The following is an 18278-nucleotide window of genomic DNA, read 5'->3' as shown; positions in this document are numbered from 1 at the left end:
GTACTGTAGCCTAGGTAAGTGGCAAAAAAATAAAGAAAGAAAATTTGTTATTTATTACAAATAGCATGTTAGGGTCGAAAGCAACAAAAAAGAAACACTATCTTTGAATAGTAGATTCCATGTCTAAAGAGGCCAGTAACATTTCAGGCTATCAGTTAAAATGCACTCATCCCTTTTGCACCAGAACTGAACTTCAGAAGGAATTTATCTCCACCAACAGCTTGGAGACAAGAAAGATGTTCTTTGAAATGCTACTTCTTTTCTTTTCTTTTTAACCAATTAAATCTTTATTTTTGCGATTTCCTGTTCTTAGCAAGTAGAGAGAAAGACAAATACCCTGGGTGAGAGACAGGAAGACACTAAGACAAATGATTTTATGCCTGTGCATCTTCTCTCAAGTACACCAAGATAATCATCTGCAAAGTTTTTTTTAAACCCTTATTTTAAAAGATGCACCCCCAATTTAGGCTTGCAAAAAACAGGTTATCATTGGTTATCATATAAGCCTGCTTTAAAAAAAATTTTTTTATTAGCATATAATGTATTATTTGTTTCAGGGGTACAGGTCTGTGATTCATCAGTCTTACACAGAGATTAAGAGTCTCTTATGGTTTGTCTCCCTCTCTGGTTTCATCTTGTTTCATTTTTCCTTCTCTTCTATGATCCTCTGTCTTGTTTCTCAAATCTTCATATCAGTGAGATCATATGATACTTGTCTTTTTCTGATTGACTTATTTCGCTTGCATAATACCCTCTAGTTTCATCCACGTTGTTGCAAATGGCAAGGTTTCATTTTTTTTGATGGCTGCATAATATTCTAGTGTGTGTGTGTGTGTGTGTGTGTATCTATATATATATATATACCACAACTTCTTTATCCATTCATCTGTCGATGGACATCTTGGCTCTTTCCATAGTTTGGCTATTGTGGACATTGCTGCTATAAACACTGGGGTGCACGTGCCCCTTCGGATCACTACATGTGTATCTTTGGGGTAAATACCCAGTAGTTCAATTGCTGGGTCTACTTCTTTACTTTTTTTTAAAAAGAGAATATCTTACTTTTTTTTTCCTTCTGGTGATATTTTTTTAAATCAAGGAAGTCCCTGGCATCAATTTGAAATAAAAAGTCATCGCGTGTGGATAGGTCATTAAAGAAAACTGGCCTTTTCAGAAAAGTAATGGCTAAACTAATTGTGGAACCTATTTCGTGAAACGCTTTGCTTCTCAAGGTCCTAGCAACAGTTTCATTTCCCCCTTCCCTTTCGATACCGGTCCTCTTTGTGGAGAAGCCCCACTGCTGCTAATTAAATTATGGCTCTTAAAGTAGAGTCAAGGACACTTTATCACAAATACAGTATTTTAACACTTTACAGATCTCTTTTCAGATAGTAATACAATAGCTACTCAACTCAGGTAACCAGTATCAGCACTGGTGATAATAAATTAGGCCCCTACTTTACTTAGAAATGACCATCCAACGTGCAATTAGAAAACTGAAGGTCCCAAATTCAATGATGTAGAGATGAAAATTAATTCTAATCCCCTCCAAGCCCTAAAGCCCTCTAGAATATTCTATGTTAACTATCATATGGAAAGAAAACCCCTAATGCAAAAGGGAGTTTCCATGACCCAGAGAGTGATATTTTTAACCACATACAAAAGGTCCTCAAAATACACACAAAAAAATATATCAGATGCTTGAGTACTACAGACTTACTGTCAGTTTGGAGTGTGCTAATCAACTGGCAGCTTACCCCAGGAGACCAATAAACCAGTTAAAATATTCAAGCTATGAGGAATTTGTTCCAACCCCAATATCAGACTATTGTCTCCCTGCCTTTGAGACAAGAGCCCAAACAGTCCCCAACAAATCCAAAGCACAAACCTTTATGACTGGTAAAAATCAGAAAACTGAATTTGTGGTCATAAAATATAGTGGCACGTGGCAGCAGGCCAGATTTCTTTTCTGGACCCATTTCAGCCCAGTGAGCTGCAGGCCTGGGGAGCCAGGGGCAAGGCCTTAGGGATGGCCCCTGCCTCAGCGCTCTGATTAAGTGCTTCAGGATTTAGGAGCACGGGGCTGATCTGCTATAAACAGAAGTCCTCAGACTACAAACGCAATTACCCACAGAGCTAGCAGAGCCAGCGCTGGAGTGGAGTCTGGTTGCATGGCTACCTCAAGGACCCACTCAAATAATGTGACATCAGTATCACTGGCCAGGCCCTGGGGACTGCTGTCAGACCACACTGACACACAGAACAAGAAACAAGTAGCACCCTCTGAGCAAAATCAGGGCTGACCTCCACAAAGGAAATCACATTTGCAAAAGAGGACAGCTCCTAGAGAGACAGTGACAGGGATGACTTGTTTAACCAAATTTTTTAACTTTTCATTGGTCCCACCAATGCAAGAAATGAATAATGACCCCTTCACAACCACTTTGAACAAAAGCACTTGTAAATAATATGACTAAGGCATTCGATTTACCTTCCCAATTGTGTGCATCCCTGTGTTAATTCCCAATTAAATGCATTATGTGATAAAACCATTCAAAGGTTTGTTTTTAAAATGTAATTGTTTCCTATTTTAATGTTGCTAACTACCAAAAATACATGCCTAATTATCATCCAGGTGGAGAACCTCTGGCTTGAGTTTAATTCATCCAACCTTAGAAAATTTTTGTAAAATGATGGGATGCCCGGGTGGCTGGGTCAGTTGGGCTTCCACCTTCGGCTCAGGTCATGATCCCAGCGTCCTGGGATTGAGTCCCACATCGGGCTCCCTGCTCGGCGGGAAGGCTGCTTCTCCCTCTCCCACTCCCCCTGCTTGTGTTCCCTCTCTCGCTGTCTCTCTCTCTGTTGAAAAATAAATAAAAATCTTTAAAAAAAAATTTTGTAAAATGAAAAACCAGTTGATTTTTTTTACCTACTGCATTTAAAGTTAAGAAATAAACACAGAAATTCTCCCCAAATATGTGCTCTTATACATTGTTGGTGGGAGTGTAGATAGGTGTAATTCTGGTATAAACATCTAACAAAATAGAATATGCACATACCCTGTGGTCCTGCAATTCCAGTCCCAAGAATAGATCTGCAGGATAGATTACTGAATATGGAAAATGACATATGTGCAAAGTTATTCCATTACAACTAGAGGGTCTTATGCTAAGCGAAATAAGTCAATCACAGAAAGACAATAATTCATATGATCTTACTGATATGTGGAATTTAAGACAAAACAGAGGATCATAGGGGAAGAAAGGAAAAGATAAAACAAGACGAAACCAGAGAGGGAGACAAACCATAAGAGACTCTTAATCATAGGAAACAAACTGAGGGTTGTGGAGGGGAGGGGGGTGGCGGAATGGGGTAACTGAGGGATGGACATTAAGGAGGACATGTGATGTAATGGGCACTGGGTATTATATAAGACTGATGAATCGCAGACCTGTACCTCTGAAACCAATAGTACTCTATATGTTAATTAACTGAATTAAAATTTAAAAAAAATTTTTTAAGTTATTCCATTACAATACAGCAAAAGATCAGGTACTACACAAATATTCACTGATATGTGACCAGTTAAACAAATATGAGACATCTATACCATAGAACATATGTAGTTCCTAAAAAGAACTGAGGAAATTTTTTATGTACTGATATGGAAGATATGGAAGACTCCAAGATACAGTCATTGAAAAAAGTAAGGTGCCTACCATGTGTCTAGTGCCATTGTAAAAAGAGCATCTCTCTAGAAATAAGCACAAGCGACTGCCAGTTCTGATCATCTCTAGAGAAAGGACCTGTAGCTGGGGGGCTAGAAATGGAAGGAAGATATGACAGAGCAGAGACAACTATGAAAACATCCAGGAAATTCTGGTCCATTTAAAGTGCTGAGTCAATAGTGATAGGAACACACACACAGACATACACACCCCTTAGGCTGTCCCACTGACATCATCAACCTTGAAAAATAATAAAAATTCAGTGTAAGTTTGAAATTCTCATTATTGACAAACACAATACAAGTTGACAATGAATTTAGCTGCCCGTGAGGCCAGTGTGTTCTGGGCTTCACTATAGTACTACAAACGCTCTGCTCTGAACTGGTCAGATTGTGCCTGGAGGACCATGGACAGTTCCCAGCTGGAACTTTTAAGAGGGCCATGTCAAAATGGAATGGGTTCAGCATCACATACTAGCATTACACCCATAATAAAAACATTTATGTAATTGTGCTATTTAAAATGCTGTTTTAATTTATTTTGAATGCATAGAATGAATCTAAAGGCAAAGCATGGAAGACTTATAGTTACAGAACAGAATGTAAATATTATAAACCTTGACAATGTAAATACAATAATAAAGTAAAACTGGGAAGTAGAGAGAGGGAAGTAAAAAAGTAAAAGGCATTAAATTCCTCCACATTGTAGCAAAAAGTCTAAAAATACCATCTCACGTTGGTGAATCAAGAATAGAAATGTATTCCTTTAAAGTCTCAATGGTAACTGTTAGAAGCTAAAATGGGAATGCCCCAGTGAGACTAGAAGTGGAAGGAGAGAGGGTTTTAAATTTTATTTCAGAGTCTTATGAACAGTTTCATTTTTTATAATATGAGAAGATATGATTTTAGTGTTTATTTTCATTTTAATTCCTCACCCAGAGGCTAGAACTCTCCTAACCTCACAGATGATAAGAAAGAAGTTTCAAAGTTTGAGAGATACAGAATACTTAGCCAAAAGAAAAGACTTAGAAATCCATGATAAATGTCTTCAAATGCTTTAAAGTTAGCCATAAGAAAAAGATTTCAATTTATTCTATGAAGTTTCATGAAGACAGAACCATGATGAGGATGTAAATTATGGGGATTCTGATCCTGACTTACTATAATGAAGAACTGTCAAACAATTAGAACTATACAGAGAGGGCTGCCTGGGTGGTGCAGTCGGTTGAGTGGTCGACTCTTGATTTTGGCTCAGGTCATGATCTCATGGTTGTGGGATCAATCCCTGCATTTGGGCTCCACACTCAGCACAGAGTCTGCCTGGGATTCTCTCTCCCTCTCCCTGTCCCTCTGCTCCTCCCACCTGTTCTCTGTCTCTCTCTCTCTCTCAAATAAATCTTTAAAAAAAAAAAAAACTATATAGAGAATATGGACCTCCTTGTTCAGTAGTGGGCTCCCTGTCTATGGAAGAGTTCAAGTGAAGGCTGGAAACTAGCTAGACAGTGACATTTTAAAGATGATTCTGATTTCACATAGAGGGTTACATGATCTAGATTCTAAAAGACCTTAAGGTCACTTCCAACATCATGATTCCAGGATTGTCAAGAGACCTTCAATTTCTTTGGTAATTTATCCTATCTAATAAAGTCCTCACTTCCAGGAACTTATTTCCATATGCCTATACCCTTAAAATAAATTTGTTTCTTTGGATCCCTGGGTAAACGTAAATTAATTAGGAAAAGGAAATAAAAACACTGAGCATCAATTATGTGATGGGCATGTCCTGAGTACTTCGTGTATATTATGTCATCCAGTGCTAAGAATAATTTTAAGAGATGGATCCTTAAATTATTTTTCTGTTTACAGACAAGAAACTGAGGTTCCAAGAGGTAAGATCATATGCCTCAGATCACATAGCCAAATGATTCTGGAGCCCAGATAAAAACCTGAGAGCCTAGCCTCTTAACCACTCTACTCCCTGTGAACTGTCTCAGGCTGTTCTCTCTTCCATTCGCTACTTCATGGTAACAAACCAAACAAGCAGAAAGGACATCCTTCCAAACCAGACCTGCCTGACTCCAAAACCAATATTCTTTCTTAGCTTCAATTCTAGCTACCAGAATTAAAGGTAATGTGAACAGCATGAAGGAAAATAAGCTGTCTGAAATCCCATAAGTAAGTTTAGTTTCTGATCTGGTGATATGAACTTGTATGGCCCATAGGAAATGTGTGTGTGGCTTGTTTTAGGGGAAGTGCATACTCTTTTCAACACTGGATTATTTCAAAATAACTGAAAGAAAAAGTGCCAATCTTTGATAGTTGTTAAAACATACTTCAATATTAACTACTTAAGATTTTCAAATAATGTATTTTCCATATATATAATAAATCACCTGGATTTTCATTTGGGAAATTTTCATAAAGTAAAAGTCATAAAGTAAATAGAGCAATTAAGAAAATGAGAAAAGTTGAGTCTTGTAAAAACAGGACCCCAGCCTGCAAATACTACTACTTCCGCAGTCATTCTGGGCTTCACTAATAAAGTAAGTTCCCTACCGCAAAAACAGAGCTTTAGAAGGCATTATGAAGACTCTTCCTGAGACCATTAATGTGTCAGTAAAACGACTTGACAGTATTTTCGGTAGTCAATCTTTGGAGTCATAATCCTATGAATGAGCACTTTAAAAAGACCTCAAGTTTTTTATCGCCCATATTTTTTTTTTACAATTTTTATTATTTTGGCAGGAACTTCATCCCAAAATGAATGTGTTTCCAAGTCTGAACAACATTGCATTATTTACAAGTAAAGATACATATAAGAAATAAGTCCCATTTTTTTTAATGTGCTCTTATAACACATTTTCATTTCCTACTGCTTATCTTCAGAAATGCTTTCTTATAGGTAAATATTAAATTCTGCCTAATTTTCAAGGCTTGATACTTTAATAATTACTATTTGTAATCAAATTCAAGTTATTCATTCACTGAGGAAATTTGCATAGCTACTTACTGTTCTTGTCCTACTGACTTGACAACAAATAACTTGGCATCAGACAGATATGTAGGATATAGCTGTGACCCTACACATGGAAAGGGATTACTGATGATAGCAAAATAATATAGTGACCAGGGTTCAAATCCCAGCTTTGCCACTTACGAGCTATGTGAACTTGAGCAAAGTATACTTAGCACAATGACTGTGCTAATAGTAAGTGATTGATAAATGGTGACTATTATACTAATGATTGCTGACAGTATTAATGTAAAAAATCTGAGAGCCTAAAACTTCACTCAGAAGTCTCACTGGTGGGACTCCTGGGTGGCTCAGTTGGTTAAGCAACTGCCTTCGGCTCAGGTCATGATCCTGGAGTCCCGGGATCGAGTCCCGCATCGGGCTCCCTGCTCAGCAGGGAGTCTGCTTCTCCCTCTGACCCTCCTCCCTCTCGTGCTCTCTGTCTCTCATTCTCTCTCTCAAATAAATAAATAAAATCTTGGGCGCCTGGGTGGCTCAGTGGGTTAAGCGACTGCCTTCGGCTCAGGTCATGATCCTGGAGTCCCGGGATCGAGTTCCGCATCGGGCTCCCTGCTCAGCAGGGAGTCTGCTTCTTCCTCTGACCCTCCCCCCTCTCATGCTCTCTCTCTCTCTCATTCTCTGTCAAATAAATAAATAAAAATATTTAAAAAAAAAAAGTCTCACTGGTAGGTAAGCTATTAAAAGCGTAATTTTGAAATAATTTTATGTATATTGTAAGACAAAGCAAATGAGTAGATATTATGATTAAGATTCAAACGATACTAATATAAAACACAAAGATATTAGGAAAACTCTAAATACCACTTTTAATTTAAAAATACCAGTATTAGTTTATGACTAAAAATGTATTTCTAGCTCTGTCCACCTAAAGAAATGACAGCCCAATAGCAATGAGCACACCGAGAGCCTCGATCTTGGTTTTAAGCACCATTCTTCAGGAAAAGGCACCAACGCTCCCTACAGAACAGGTTGATTTTAGTTCTGTAGTCTGAAAATTCTAAGTGATCCTAAGAGGCTATGTCTTCTGTCAGAAAAAGCAAGGAATTGTTAAAAAGACTAGAGTCAGTTTACAAGGTCACAGAGACCATCTTGAAGGGGCTGCTACTGAGCCAATATAGTGAATTTGGAGCACGAAAAAAAAAAAAGTAATTGATGGTAACACAGTGAGTAAATAAAAATCCATGTGTCCACAGAACTGAAGAGAAAAGAAATAAAAAGCTTTTCTTTACAGAAGGATGCCAGCTAATAAGCAGAAGGAATGGTAAAATTAGAATATTACCTTTTTGCCACCCATGATGTAAATTAATCCAGGCAAGAATCAATGATGATAACACCACTCAGTAAAGCCAATGGGGAACAGAAATAATCTGCCAGTTATCAGAAATAATATGCCCAGAGATACCTTACTTAACTGCAGAAGAAAAAAAAAATGTCCCTTTATGCTCAAGAGATGGGCAAACTTAGTGTCAGCAACAAAGAACAATCTAGCATGACTTGCCTATAATATGAAGTCTACAACTTAACCTTTGAAATGCCCTTGCCAAAATCATTTAACCTGAATCCAGTCCAGTCATTACCTAATTTTGAACTACATCTCCTTTACCACTTAATTGTCTCCTATGTACTTTGTTAACTGATTGCATTGGCTCACTTTGGCTTTTGAAAATTCACATTACTAATCCCATAATTAGTTTGTCACAAAAATATAAAAATAATTGAAAGATTATATAGTGTTAAAAAATATACAGTATTTATTGGCATGCTCAAACAGAACTTCGGATAATTTGAAAAGATCAAGCAATTCATTGTACAAATAACGGTCTAGCATTGAAGAACTTCCCTTTGACGGTCTCTTCTAAGTAACACTCATCTCCTTCGACCCTGCAAGTATCCTTCTAGGGTTTTGTCTTACTGATACATTCTCATGCATGACAAATAATATAAGATTATTCATAGCAGCCTTGCTTATAATAGTGTGTGGTGTATTACCATTTTGTGTTAAAAAATAAATGAAGGGAAAAAAATAACGCACAGCATGTTGCCATTTGTATTAAAATTAAAAAAAGAATAAGTATACACATCAAAGAACATTTCTAGAAAGGTATATAAAAAAATAATTAACAGAGGTTGCCTCTGAGGAGAACGACTGGGTGGCTGGTGGGAGGGGTGGGGGTGGGGAGGATTTTCACCATATACCTTTATGTCTATTTGGAATTTTTTATCTGGTGGATGCATTACCTATTTTTCAAAAACAGTTAATGTTTGAGTATCAAAAATCCTTAGAGCCTAACTAAAGTAGGACACAAGTCTCTACAAACTCTACTTTTAAATGTGCTGTGTGTCTTTTTTTTTTTTTTTCCTAATTAGGAAAAAACTATGTACCCAACTGCCTGCTCGGGTCACTGCGTCCCATGCTGCCCCCAGCCCTCCTGCTGACAGCTGCCTTTTGAAACTGTGGTCAGTAACGCCAGTGTGCTCACCCACATCTGGTTTTCAATTTCTGCTTCATAAACATGATCGCAGGTGCACATGCACACTTCACATACTGTACCTGGTTCAACTTGTCTTTCTCCTCGGTGCAGGAGGCAGCTTTTTTCTGCTCTCTGTTTACTTCTGAAACCAGCCTCATGATGGTTTCTCTGCTAGCTTTTGCTTCCATCTCATGGACATTTATAGTCTCTTCAAGAGTAACAATCTGTCCTTTCACGAATGCATTTTCCTCGCACAGCTCTCTAAGCTGCAGAGAAAGCAATTACAGCTATCCTGTAAAAATTAGCAATTTCACACGGCTTCCTCTAAGCAACTCTGATCTATGTACCCCGCTGACTGCATGATCACATGAAACCAGTGAAAGCACTGTCCCTCCATCCACTCAAAAGAACATATTGTCAAAAGCAGCCTCTAAACTCTGTTGTTATGCACAGACCCAGTGATCAAATTAAAATTAATCAAAAGATAGCTCCAGGCAACACTGCTGAAAGTCTTGCCAAAAGCTTCCCGACAGAGCAAGAGTCAGCAAGCCCCTGGCTTAAATAATCGAGGAAAGGTGATGTTCTACAGAGATTACAGCAGGGGAGGAAGCAAGGGACTTCTATTCAGCCCACGTCCACTGGCGCCAACTGCATGCGAGGCACTACCTGGCGCAGGGGGAAACACACAGAAGAAAGCGGGACTCTCTTTTTAAAAAGAAAATCCTTCTAATTAATATAAGCATAGAAAAATCCTGAATAACATGCTCAAACAGTGGCTACCATTGGGATTAGCAGAGCTTTTCACTCTCTATGTTGTGCATTTGGGTTGTCAGCTGAAAGCATGAGTAAGATTTATAAGATTTATAAGGAGGGAAAATGAAATCAGACAGGCTTATTGGCCAGGGAACCAGCCCTGCAGACAGCTCAGCCTGGAAGGCCATGAGGACGCCTACAGGAAGAGATGAGACCCCACATTACAGAGTCAGTATCGGTGTCGTGACTCTCTGGGGAAGTGGCCAGCCTCCGCACCCGGCCAACATGGCGCCCTGCTCCCAACTCAGGGCTGTTCCCACTCCCTGAACACTTTTCCGCATATGTGTATGCTCAGTCCCCAACATCTTTCAGAAGTCCCCACCTCAGAATGCAAGCTGGTGCAGCCACTCTGAAAAACAGTATGGAGGCTCCTCAGCGAATTGAAAATAGTGCTACCCTACAACCCAGCAATTGCACTACTAGGGATTTACCCCAAAGATACAAATGTAGTGATCCAAAGGGTCACCTGCACCCCAATGTTCATAGCAACAATGTCCATAATAGGCAAACTATGGAAAAGAGCCCAGATGTCCAACAACAGATGAATGGATAAAGAAGATGTGGCATATATATACAATGGAATACTACTAAGCCATCAAAAAAATGAAATCTTGCCATTTGCAACAACAAGGATGGAACTAGAGGGTATTATGCTAAGGGAAATAAGTCAATCAGAGAAAGACAAGTATCATATGATCTCACTGATATGTGGAATTTAAGAAACAAACCAGAGTATCTTAGGGGAAGGGAGGGAAAAATAAAACAAGACGAAATCAGAGAGGGAGACAAACCATAGGAGACTCTTAATCATAGGAAACAAACAGGGCTGCTGGAGGGGAGGGGGGTGAAGGGATGGGGTAACTGGGTGATGGGCATTAAGGAGGGCACGTGATATAATGAGCACTGGGTATTATATAAGACTGATGAATCACTGACCTCTACCTCTGAAACTAATAATACATTATATGTTAATTAAGTGAACTTAAATTAAAAAAAAAAAAGTCCCCACCTCAGAGGGGCATTCCTCGGTCAATCTGCCTAAACTAGCCTGCCACGCCTCTAACCTGCCTCACTCTCTATCCCCACATCCCCATTTACTACATGGGATAATACTGGATATTTGTTTTTTCCTCATTATCTTTATCTCACAATAACGAAACTTCTAGGAGAGCACAGATTTAGGCTTATCTCATTCACTGCGGCACCACCAGCACCTAGAATCGTGTCTAGCATACAGTAGTCACTCACTAAATATCTGTGAAATGGATGTCAACTAAGTCCTTAGGAACGCCTCTTTGGTTTCTTGGGGGGGGCGGGGGCGGTGCACATGTGGTTGGGAGAGCTGTAAGAGGGAGGAAATGGTTTTGAAATTGAAGGAGTGGTTTTGTTCCAGTCCCCAGGGGAACACCTGGTGAGTGTTGATAAGATAGCAACCTTTCCACTCTTGGCCAGAGATTTTTTTTTTTTTTTTTTGAGATGCTAAAGCCCTAGAATCCCAGTATCTGTTTTAAAATATAGTTTCTTTTGTTATTCAGGTATGGTGCAGTGAACAGATCTGGAGAGAGCTGCCCTTGAAAACCAGTTTGTTAACTCAGTTTTCCAGAAGGTGGGGGAGGGGGGCACGCCCTGCCATACAAGGCCACGCAGGGAAGCACGGGTCAGTCAGGAGACAGGACAGCAAAGGAAAACAGAGGCAAGAGTCTTTGTTGTGGTTTCCACAGGAGGGAGTAAGCAAGGCGAGGTAAGCAGGTTCAGGACTGGCTAGTTAGTACTCTAAGGAGTTTAAGGGCTGTCTCTAGCTGTCGGGTACCTAGCCCTGTGGTGATCAGGGAAGGCAGAAGGCGGACAGCAGCCCAGAGCCTGATACAGAAACCGGCCCAGAACCTGATGTAGAAACTGGCTGGGGATGTGGGGGTGGCTGGTTTGCATATGAAAGCCGGGCTCCCAGGAGGGTCATTGAGGAGGAACTGGCTAACCCTCTGAGTCAGTCTCTCCTGGGTCAGCAAGGCCCCAGATGTCAAAGCATTGGAAATACAGAAGACAATAAGGCATAATTAATACAGTATCAACTCCCAGATTAGCACCTGGAGCTAGTCTCTGACAGGGGGAAAGGGTGTCATGAAAGAAGAAGGTTCTTCGTTCTCTTTTCTTCTCCCCATCACGTGGCTTTAAAAACAGTCTCCCAAACTGCACTGCACTGTGGACTTTCACAGCCAGTCTCCTGGTCACAGGTGCACAACAGGGAAGAGGAGATGCATCCAGCACCCTCGAGGCTATCAGGCCTGAGCTATCAAAACCCGTCAGCCGAGGACAACACATCCTCAAGTTAACGGAAATGATTTTGCAGTTTTCCGGAAGTACAGTTGGGAAGCTTACTAATAAAACTCCGAGATGGGGCTTTTAAGACTGGCTGCATGGATTAATGAAAGAAATTGAAGGAGACACAAATAAATGGAAAGATACTCTGTGCTCATGGACTGGAAGAGTTGATATTGTTAGAAAGTCTGTATTGCTCAAAGCAATCTATAGATTCAACGCAATCCTATCAAAATCCCAATGGCATCTTGCAGAGACATAGAACAGTGATAATGTCCGTATGGAACCACAAAAGAGCCTCAACAGACATAACAATCTTGAGAAAGAAGAACAAAACTGGAGGCATCCTGTTCCCTGATTGCAAACAATATTACAGAGCTATCATCATCAAAACAGTATGGTAACAACATAAAAGCAGACACACAGATCAACAGAATGGAATAGAGAGACCAGAAATAAACCCACACACATGTGGTCAATTAATTTACAACAAAGGAGGCACAAATATACAATATGGAAAGGACAGTCTCTTTAATAGGTGATGTTGAGAAAACTGGACAGCCACATGCAAAAGAATAAAACTAGACTACTATCTTATAGCACACACAAAAATGAACTCAAAATGGATTAAAGAGTTGACTATAAGAGCTGAAACCATAAAATTCCTGGGAAAAAACAGAGGCAGTGAACTCACTGACATCAGTCTTGGCAATTTTTTTTTGTTTTTTTTTTGATCTGACTCCAAAAGCAAAGGCAACAAAACAAAAATAAACAAGTGAGACTATACTACACTGAAAAGCTTCTGCATGGCCAAGAAAACCATCAACAAGATGAAAAGGCAACCTACTGAATGGGAAGAAAATATTTGCAAATCATATACCTGACAAGAGGTTAATATCCAAAATATATAGAGAACGCATATAGGAAAAAAATCCAATTTAAAAAAATGGGCAGGGATGCCTGGGTGACTCAGTCAGTTAAGCGTCTGCCTTTGGCTTGGGTCATGATCTCAGGGTCCCAGGATTGAGCCCCATGTCCAGCTCCCTGCTCAGTGGAGTCTGCCTCTCCCTCTCCATCTGCCTCTCCTCGCTGCTCATGTGTGTGCGCATGCTCGCTCTTTCTCTCTCTCTCTCAAATAAATAATAAAATCTTAAAAAAAAAAAATGGGCAGAGGACCTGAATAGCCATTTTTCCAAAGATGACATACAGATGGCAGACACATGAAAAGATGATCAACCTCATTCATCATCCAGGAAATACAAATCAAAACCACATGAGGTTTCAGTTTACATCCATCAGAATGGTTAATACCAAAAAGATAAAAAGTAACTATTGGAGAGGATGTGGAGAAAGAGGAACCCTTGTGCACTGTGGGTGGAAATGTAAACTGCTACAGCCACTATGGAAAACAGTATGGAGGCTCCTCAAAAAATTAAAAATAGAATTGTCATATGATCCAGCAATTCCACTTCTGAGTATTTACCCCAAGAAAATAAAAACACTATTTAGGAAAGATATATGCAGGCGCCTGGGTGACTCAGTCCATTAAGGGTCCAGCTTTTGATTTTGGCTCAGGTCATGATCTCTGTCTGGACCGTGAGATAGAGCCCCACATTGGCCTCTGTGCTGGGTGTGGAACCTGCTTAAAATTCTCTCTCTCTCTCCCTCTCTCTCTGCCCCTCCCCCACCACTTGCACTCTCTCTTAAAAAAAAAAGAGAATGAAACTTTGCCATTTGTGACAACATGGATGGACTTTGAGGGTATTATGCTACGTGAAATAAGTCAAGAGAAAGACAAATACTCTATGCTTTCACTTATATGTGGAATCTAAAAAACAAATGAGCAAACAAAACAAAACAAAAGCTCATGAATAAGAATAACAGAGTGGTTGTTGCCAGTGGGAAGGGGGTTGGGGGGGCACAGACTTCCAGCTGTGAAATGAATAGGTGATGGAGATGCAGTGTGCAGCATGGTGACTACGGTCAACAGTATCCTAGTACACATTTGAAAGTTGCCAGGAAAGTACATCTTGAAAGTTCCCCTCCCAAGAAAATAAATAAATAAATTTTTTGTAACCTTTCATGGTGACAGATGGTGACCAGACTTATATGGTGATCATTTCACAGTGTATACAAGTGTTGAATCATTATGCTGTACCCCTGAAACTAATATAATGTTGCATGTCAATTATGCCTCAATTTTAATAAATAAGATTGGCTGCAAGGAGATCTGTCAGGAAGCAAGGATAGGTGTGAAATAAGCAAAGACAGGGTGGGACCTCCAACATTGTCAGGTGCCCTAATGAATCACTATGTGCCAAGTGAATTATTCATTGACATAACTAATTTCCACCTTACTGGCAACCTTTTTATTATTTGATTTCAATGGAAAATTAAAAAGTACTTTAGAACTAATCTTAACCTTATACTCAGTAAGTATCCCAAAAATGACAGAGCTGGTTTTGGTTTGGGTTGCAGGTGTGTATGCTTCTGTCTGTAACTAAAACAAAAAAACTCCCTAAAACACATTGTTAAGATGAATAATTAATTGTATTTGGCAACCTAAATATATTTTAGACAAAACAATTAATCTTTTCTGGAGAGTAATTAATCCCAAATAATGTTGGAAAGGATTCTGGAATAGAGCTCAGAGAAGTGAAAATGTTTGTCCCAGATCACACGGTCAATTAATGCTATACTTGGGCTACTGTCCCATTCTCCTGCCACCCCCAGACTCAAACACAGCACTTCCGTTCACGGCATATGTCAGAATGACCGCTACATTTATCGTCTTTTTCATGTGCATACACCTTTAGGATTAAATCTTCATCTGATGCCTTTTCATTCTTCTTCTCTGGATCTAAGCAGTCACCAAGTTGAGCTAGAAATTCCTCATGTTTCCTGCAATTCTTCGAGACTTGATTCTTATTCTCCTCATTTTCCTTTAAACACTTTCTATAGGGCAAATAACACATACGTCAAGTTGTAACACTACAGAAGAGATCATTCATCAAACAAAGTTCAGAACTTAAGCTCTCTGATCCAATCATCACTTTCATCACAACACAGTTTTCTGGACACAGAGCACATCATTGTCATGCAAGCCCTGTACAGGAAGGAGAAAAGTCAAAGCCAGGCACCTACGCTTAGCAGAAATGTACAAAAATCTTCATGGCATCTTAGATCTAGTAACAGCAAAGGAGACAGACTCTCTGCCTCTTGTCCTTGACCATTTAGGATCTGCAGAAGTGGCAGGAAATCTCTAGATCACAATGGATGTATACAGTCATGGGTCTGTGTTGGGTCCTCATGAGGAAGAAGGACAGTACTGCTATATTTCTTCTAGTGTATCATCTTTTGCTTTATTTTCAGACGCTATGCAGTGATCTATAAGGGTTACTTAGGGCATACCCTGGGTCATGGCCAAGCATAACTATAATAAAAAAAATACATCCTGGGCACCTGGGTGGCTCAGTCGTTAAGCGTCTGCCTTCAACTCAGGTCATGATCCCAGGGTGCTGGGATCGGGCTCCGCGTCGGGCTTCCCGCTCAGCGGGAAGCCTGCTTCTCCCTCTCCCACTCCCCCTGCTTGTGTTCCCTCTCTTGCTGTGTCTCTCTCTCTCTCTGTCAAATAAATAAACAAAATCTTTAAAAAAAAAAAAAAATACATCAGGAGCAGTGGATGTTCCCCCTCTAGAAGAAAGACATGTTCAATCACCAGCAAATACCATTATTAGTTTTCATACATCCAGAGTGTTTAAAGAGTATTGAGATGGGCCATTCAAGGAAAATCAGTTGATTATGCTCTGCTATGAATATTTCATTTCAAATCTGAGGTAGTTTTGCTGAAATAGCACGGTCTATTTCTAATGCTTTAAATGTCAAGAGACTAAGAGATCATCAAAAAACACACATACTTTAAAGGCAAATTAGAATCATTTCAGTAATTTGGTATTATTTTTTCAGTACCCTAGATAATAAACATGATTATTGCTTTCCCTTTTTACCATGTTGAGTGTTTACTGCAAATTCTTTCACTCTATTCAAAGATTAACAAAGCATGTAATTGCATACACTCAAAAGCATATCATATTTCTATTTAGAAAAATGTATAACAATAAAAGACCAACATCAGTATATCTCTAAGTTCTTATTTTCAGCGTATAAAAGGTAAAATTGATTCAGTCTCTCTGGCTCATGAAAAGCACAGTTAATGCTATGATGCAGATGGATTGATTTACATGTATGAATCCACCCATTCAGTCCAAGGCTTCAATCTTGCTTCTCCATCCCAAGTGTGGCTGAACTGTTCCCACTTGTACTTGCATTTCACTTGGACCCAATAAAGTCCTAGGAATCTACCCTACGGACATAATCACATAAATGTGAAAATATGAATACACTTGGTTTATAATAATTCTTTGAGTGAAACTAACCTGAGTGTCTGCAAGAAATAACAAAAAGAACTGGTAAGTAAATTATGATATGTCAGGCAATGGGTACCATGGGCTATTAAAGATGATACAATGAGTGACTTTTTAAAATATGTACAACATAGGGGCGCCTGGGTGGCTTGTTGGTTAATTGCCTGACTCTTGATTTTGGCTCAGGTCATGATCTCAGGGTTGTGGAATTAAGCCCCACGTTGGGCTCCACGCTCAGCACAGAGCCTGCTTGAGATTCTCTCTCTCTCTCCCTCTGCCCTTCCCCCTGCTCCAGATCAGTCAATCAATAAAATCTTAAGAAATATATGTCTACAACATATTATTCAGTAAAAAACATAGTTCATTATATGATGTCAACTACCTGAAAACCTGTTCACCAAAATTTGAAGTATAGCTTTTCAGGAATTGTAAGGTCTTGAATAATTTTAATATTTTTGGCAATTTTCTATATCTTAAAAAAAATTTTTTTACAATTAGTATAGATCACTTGTATTATTCATTTATTTAATAAATATCTACTGGATACCCACTATGCACCAAGCCCAATTAAAGGTACTAAAGATACAGTAGTGAACAAAACAGATGAACATCCTTGCCCTCACGGAGCTTACATTCTAGAAAGGAAGATGGACAGTAATCAAAATCAATGTATGTGAAATGTATACTGTTATAAAAAAACAAAAAAAAAGCCAGAGAGAAAAAATCAAGCAGGAAAGGGAGGAAGAAATACTTGGCGGGGGAGCAGAGTAAAATTTTAGATGTAGTCACTGTGGAAGACCTGAGGAAGCGACTTCTGAGTGAAGACCTAAAGGGAGAAGAGGGGCAGCCGTGCCATATCTGGGGGAAGAGCTTTCCAGGCCAAGGGATTAGCAAGTGCAAAAGTCCTGGGGTAGGAATACACCTGTTACATTCGAAGGACAGCAAAGAAGCCAGTGAGCTGAAATGGAAAGAATGGAAAGAGAGAATGGAAGCAAAACCAGGTCAGGATGAGCCTTCTAGGTCATAGAATATCCTTTGTCTTTACCCTGAGAGAGAAGAGAAGGCCTGCAGGCCTCTGAGCAGAAGACCGAAGAGATCTATTGTGTTTTTACAGGATCAATCTGGCTGCGAGGGGCACAAGCAGCAGCAGGAAAATCACTGCGGAGGCTACTGCAAACATCCCAGAGAGAGATGGTAGTCCCTGGAATTCAGGTTAATGGCAATGAGAGCAACAATGGGAAGTAGTCAAAATGTAGATTTATTCTGCAGGTAGAGATGAGGGGACTTGTTGAAGGATCAGACACAGAGTGTGAAAGAGCAAGAGGACCAAGGATGATGACTAAGGTTGTTGACCTGATGGACTAGAGGAATGGAATTATCACTAGAGATGAGGAAAGGAGCAAGAAGGTTCTGTGGGAACAGGAGGAGCTCCGTTTTGGCCATGTTAAGTGTGAGATGCCCATTGGACATCCACATGCCAAGGCCCGGTAGGT

General features: G+C 39.6%; 1 protein-coding gene across 3 annotated transcripts in view; it reads right to left on the bottom strand.

The window, feature by feature from the left end:
• The window catches only part of CCDC170 (coiled-coil domain containing 170), a 103783-nt gene that overhangs the window by 42565 nt on the left and 42940 nt on the right, over positions 1-18278 (bottom strand). For all 3 annotated transcript variants that reach the window (XM_045865756.3, XM_045865758.3, XM_045865755.3), the window contains 2 exons: positions 15172-15316; positions 9313-9498 (listed from right to left, as the gene is read on the bottom strand). In XM_045865756.3, the coding sequence (XP_045721712.3) occupies positions 9313-9498; positions 15172-15316 (331 nt within the window). The remainder of the gene's footprint in view (positions 1-9312; positions 9499-15171; positions 15317-18278) is intronic.

The sequence above is a fragment of the Mirounga angustirostris genome, unplaced genomic scaffold, assembly GCF_029215605.1.
Source record: "Mirounga angustirostris isolate CCGP_5_RB_7025 unplaced genomic scaffold, mMirAng1.0.hap1 SCAF_8, whole genome shotgun sequence".
In the NCBI taxonomy this organism is placed as follows: domain Eukaryota; kingdom Metazoa; phylum Chordata; class Mammalia; order Carnivora; family Phocidae; genus Mirounga; species Mirounga angustirostris.
This window is presented reverse-complemented; position numbering and strand designations above follow the sequence as displayed.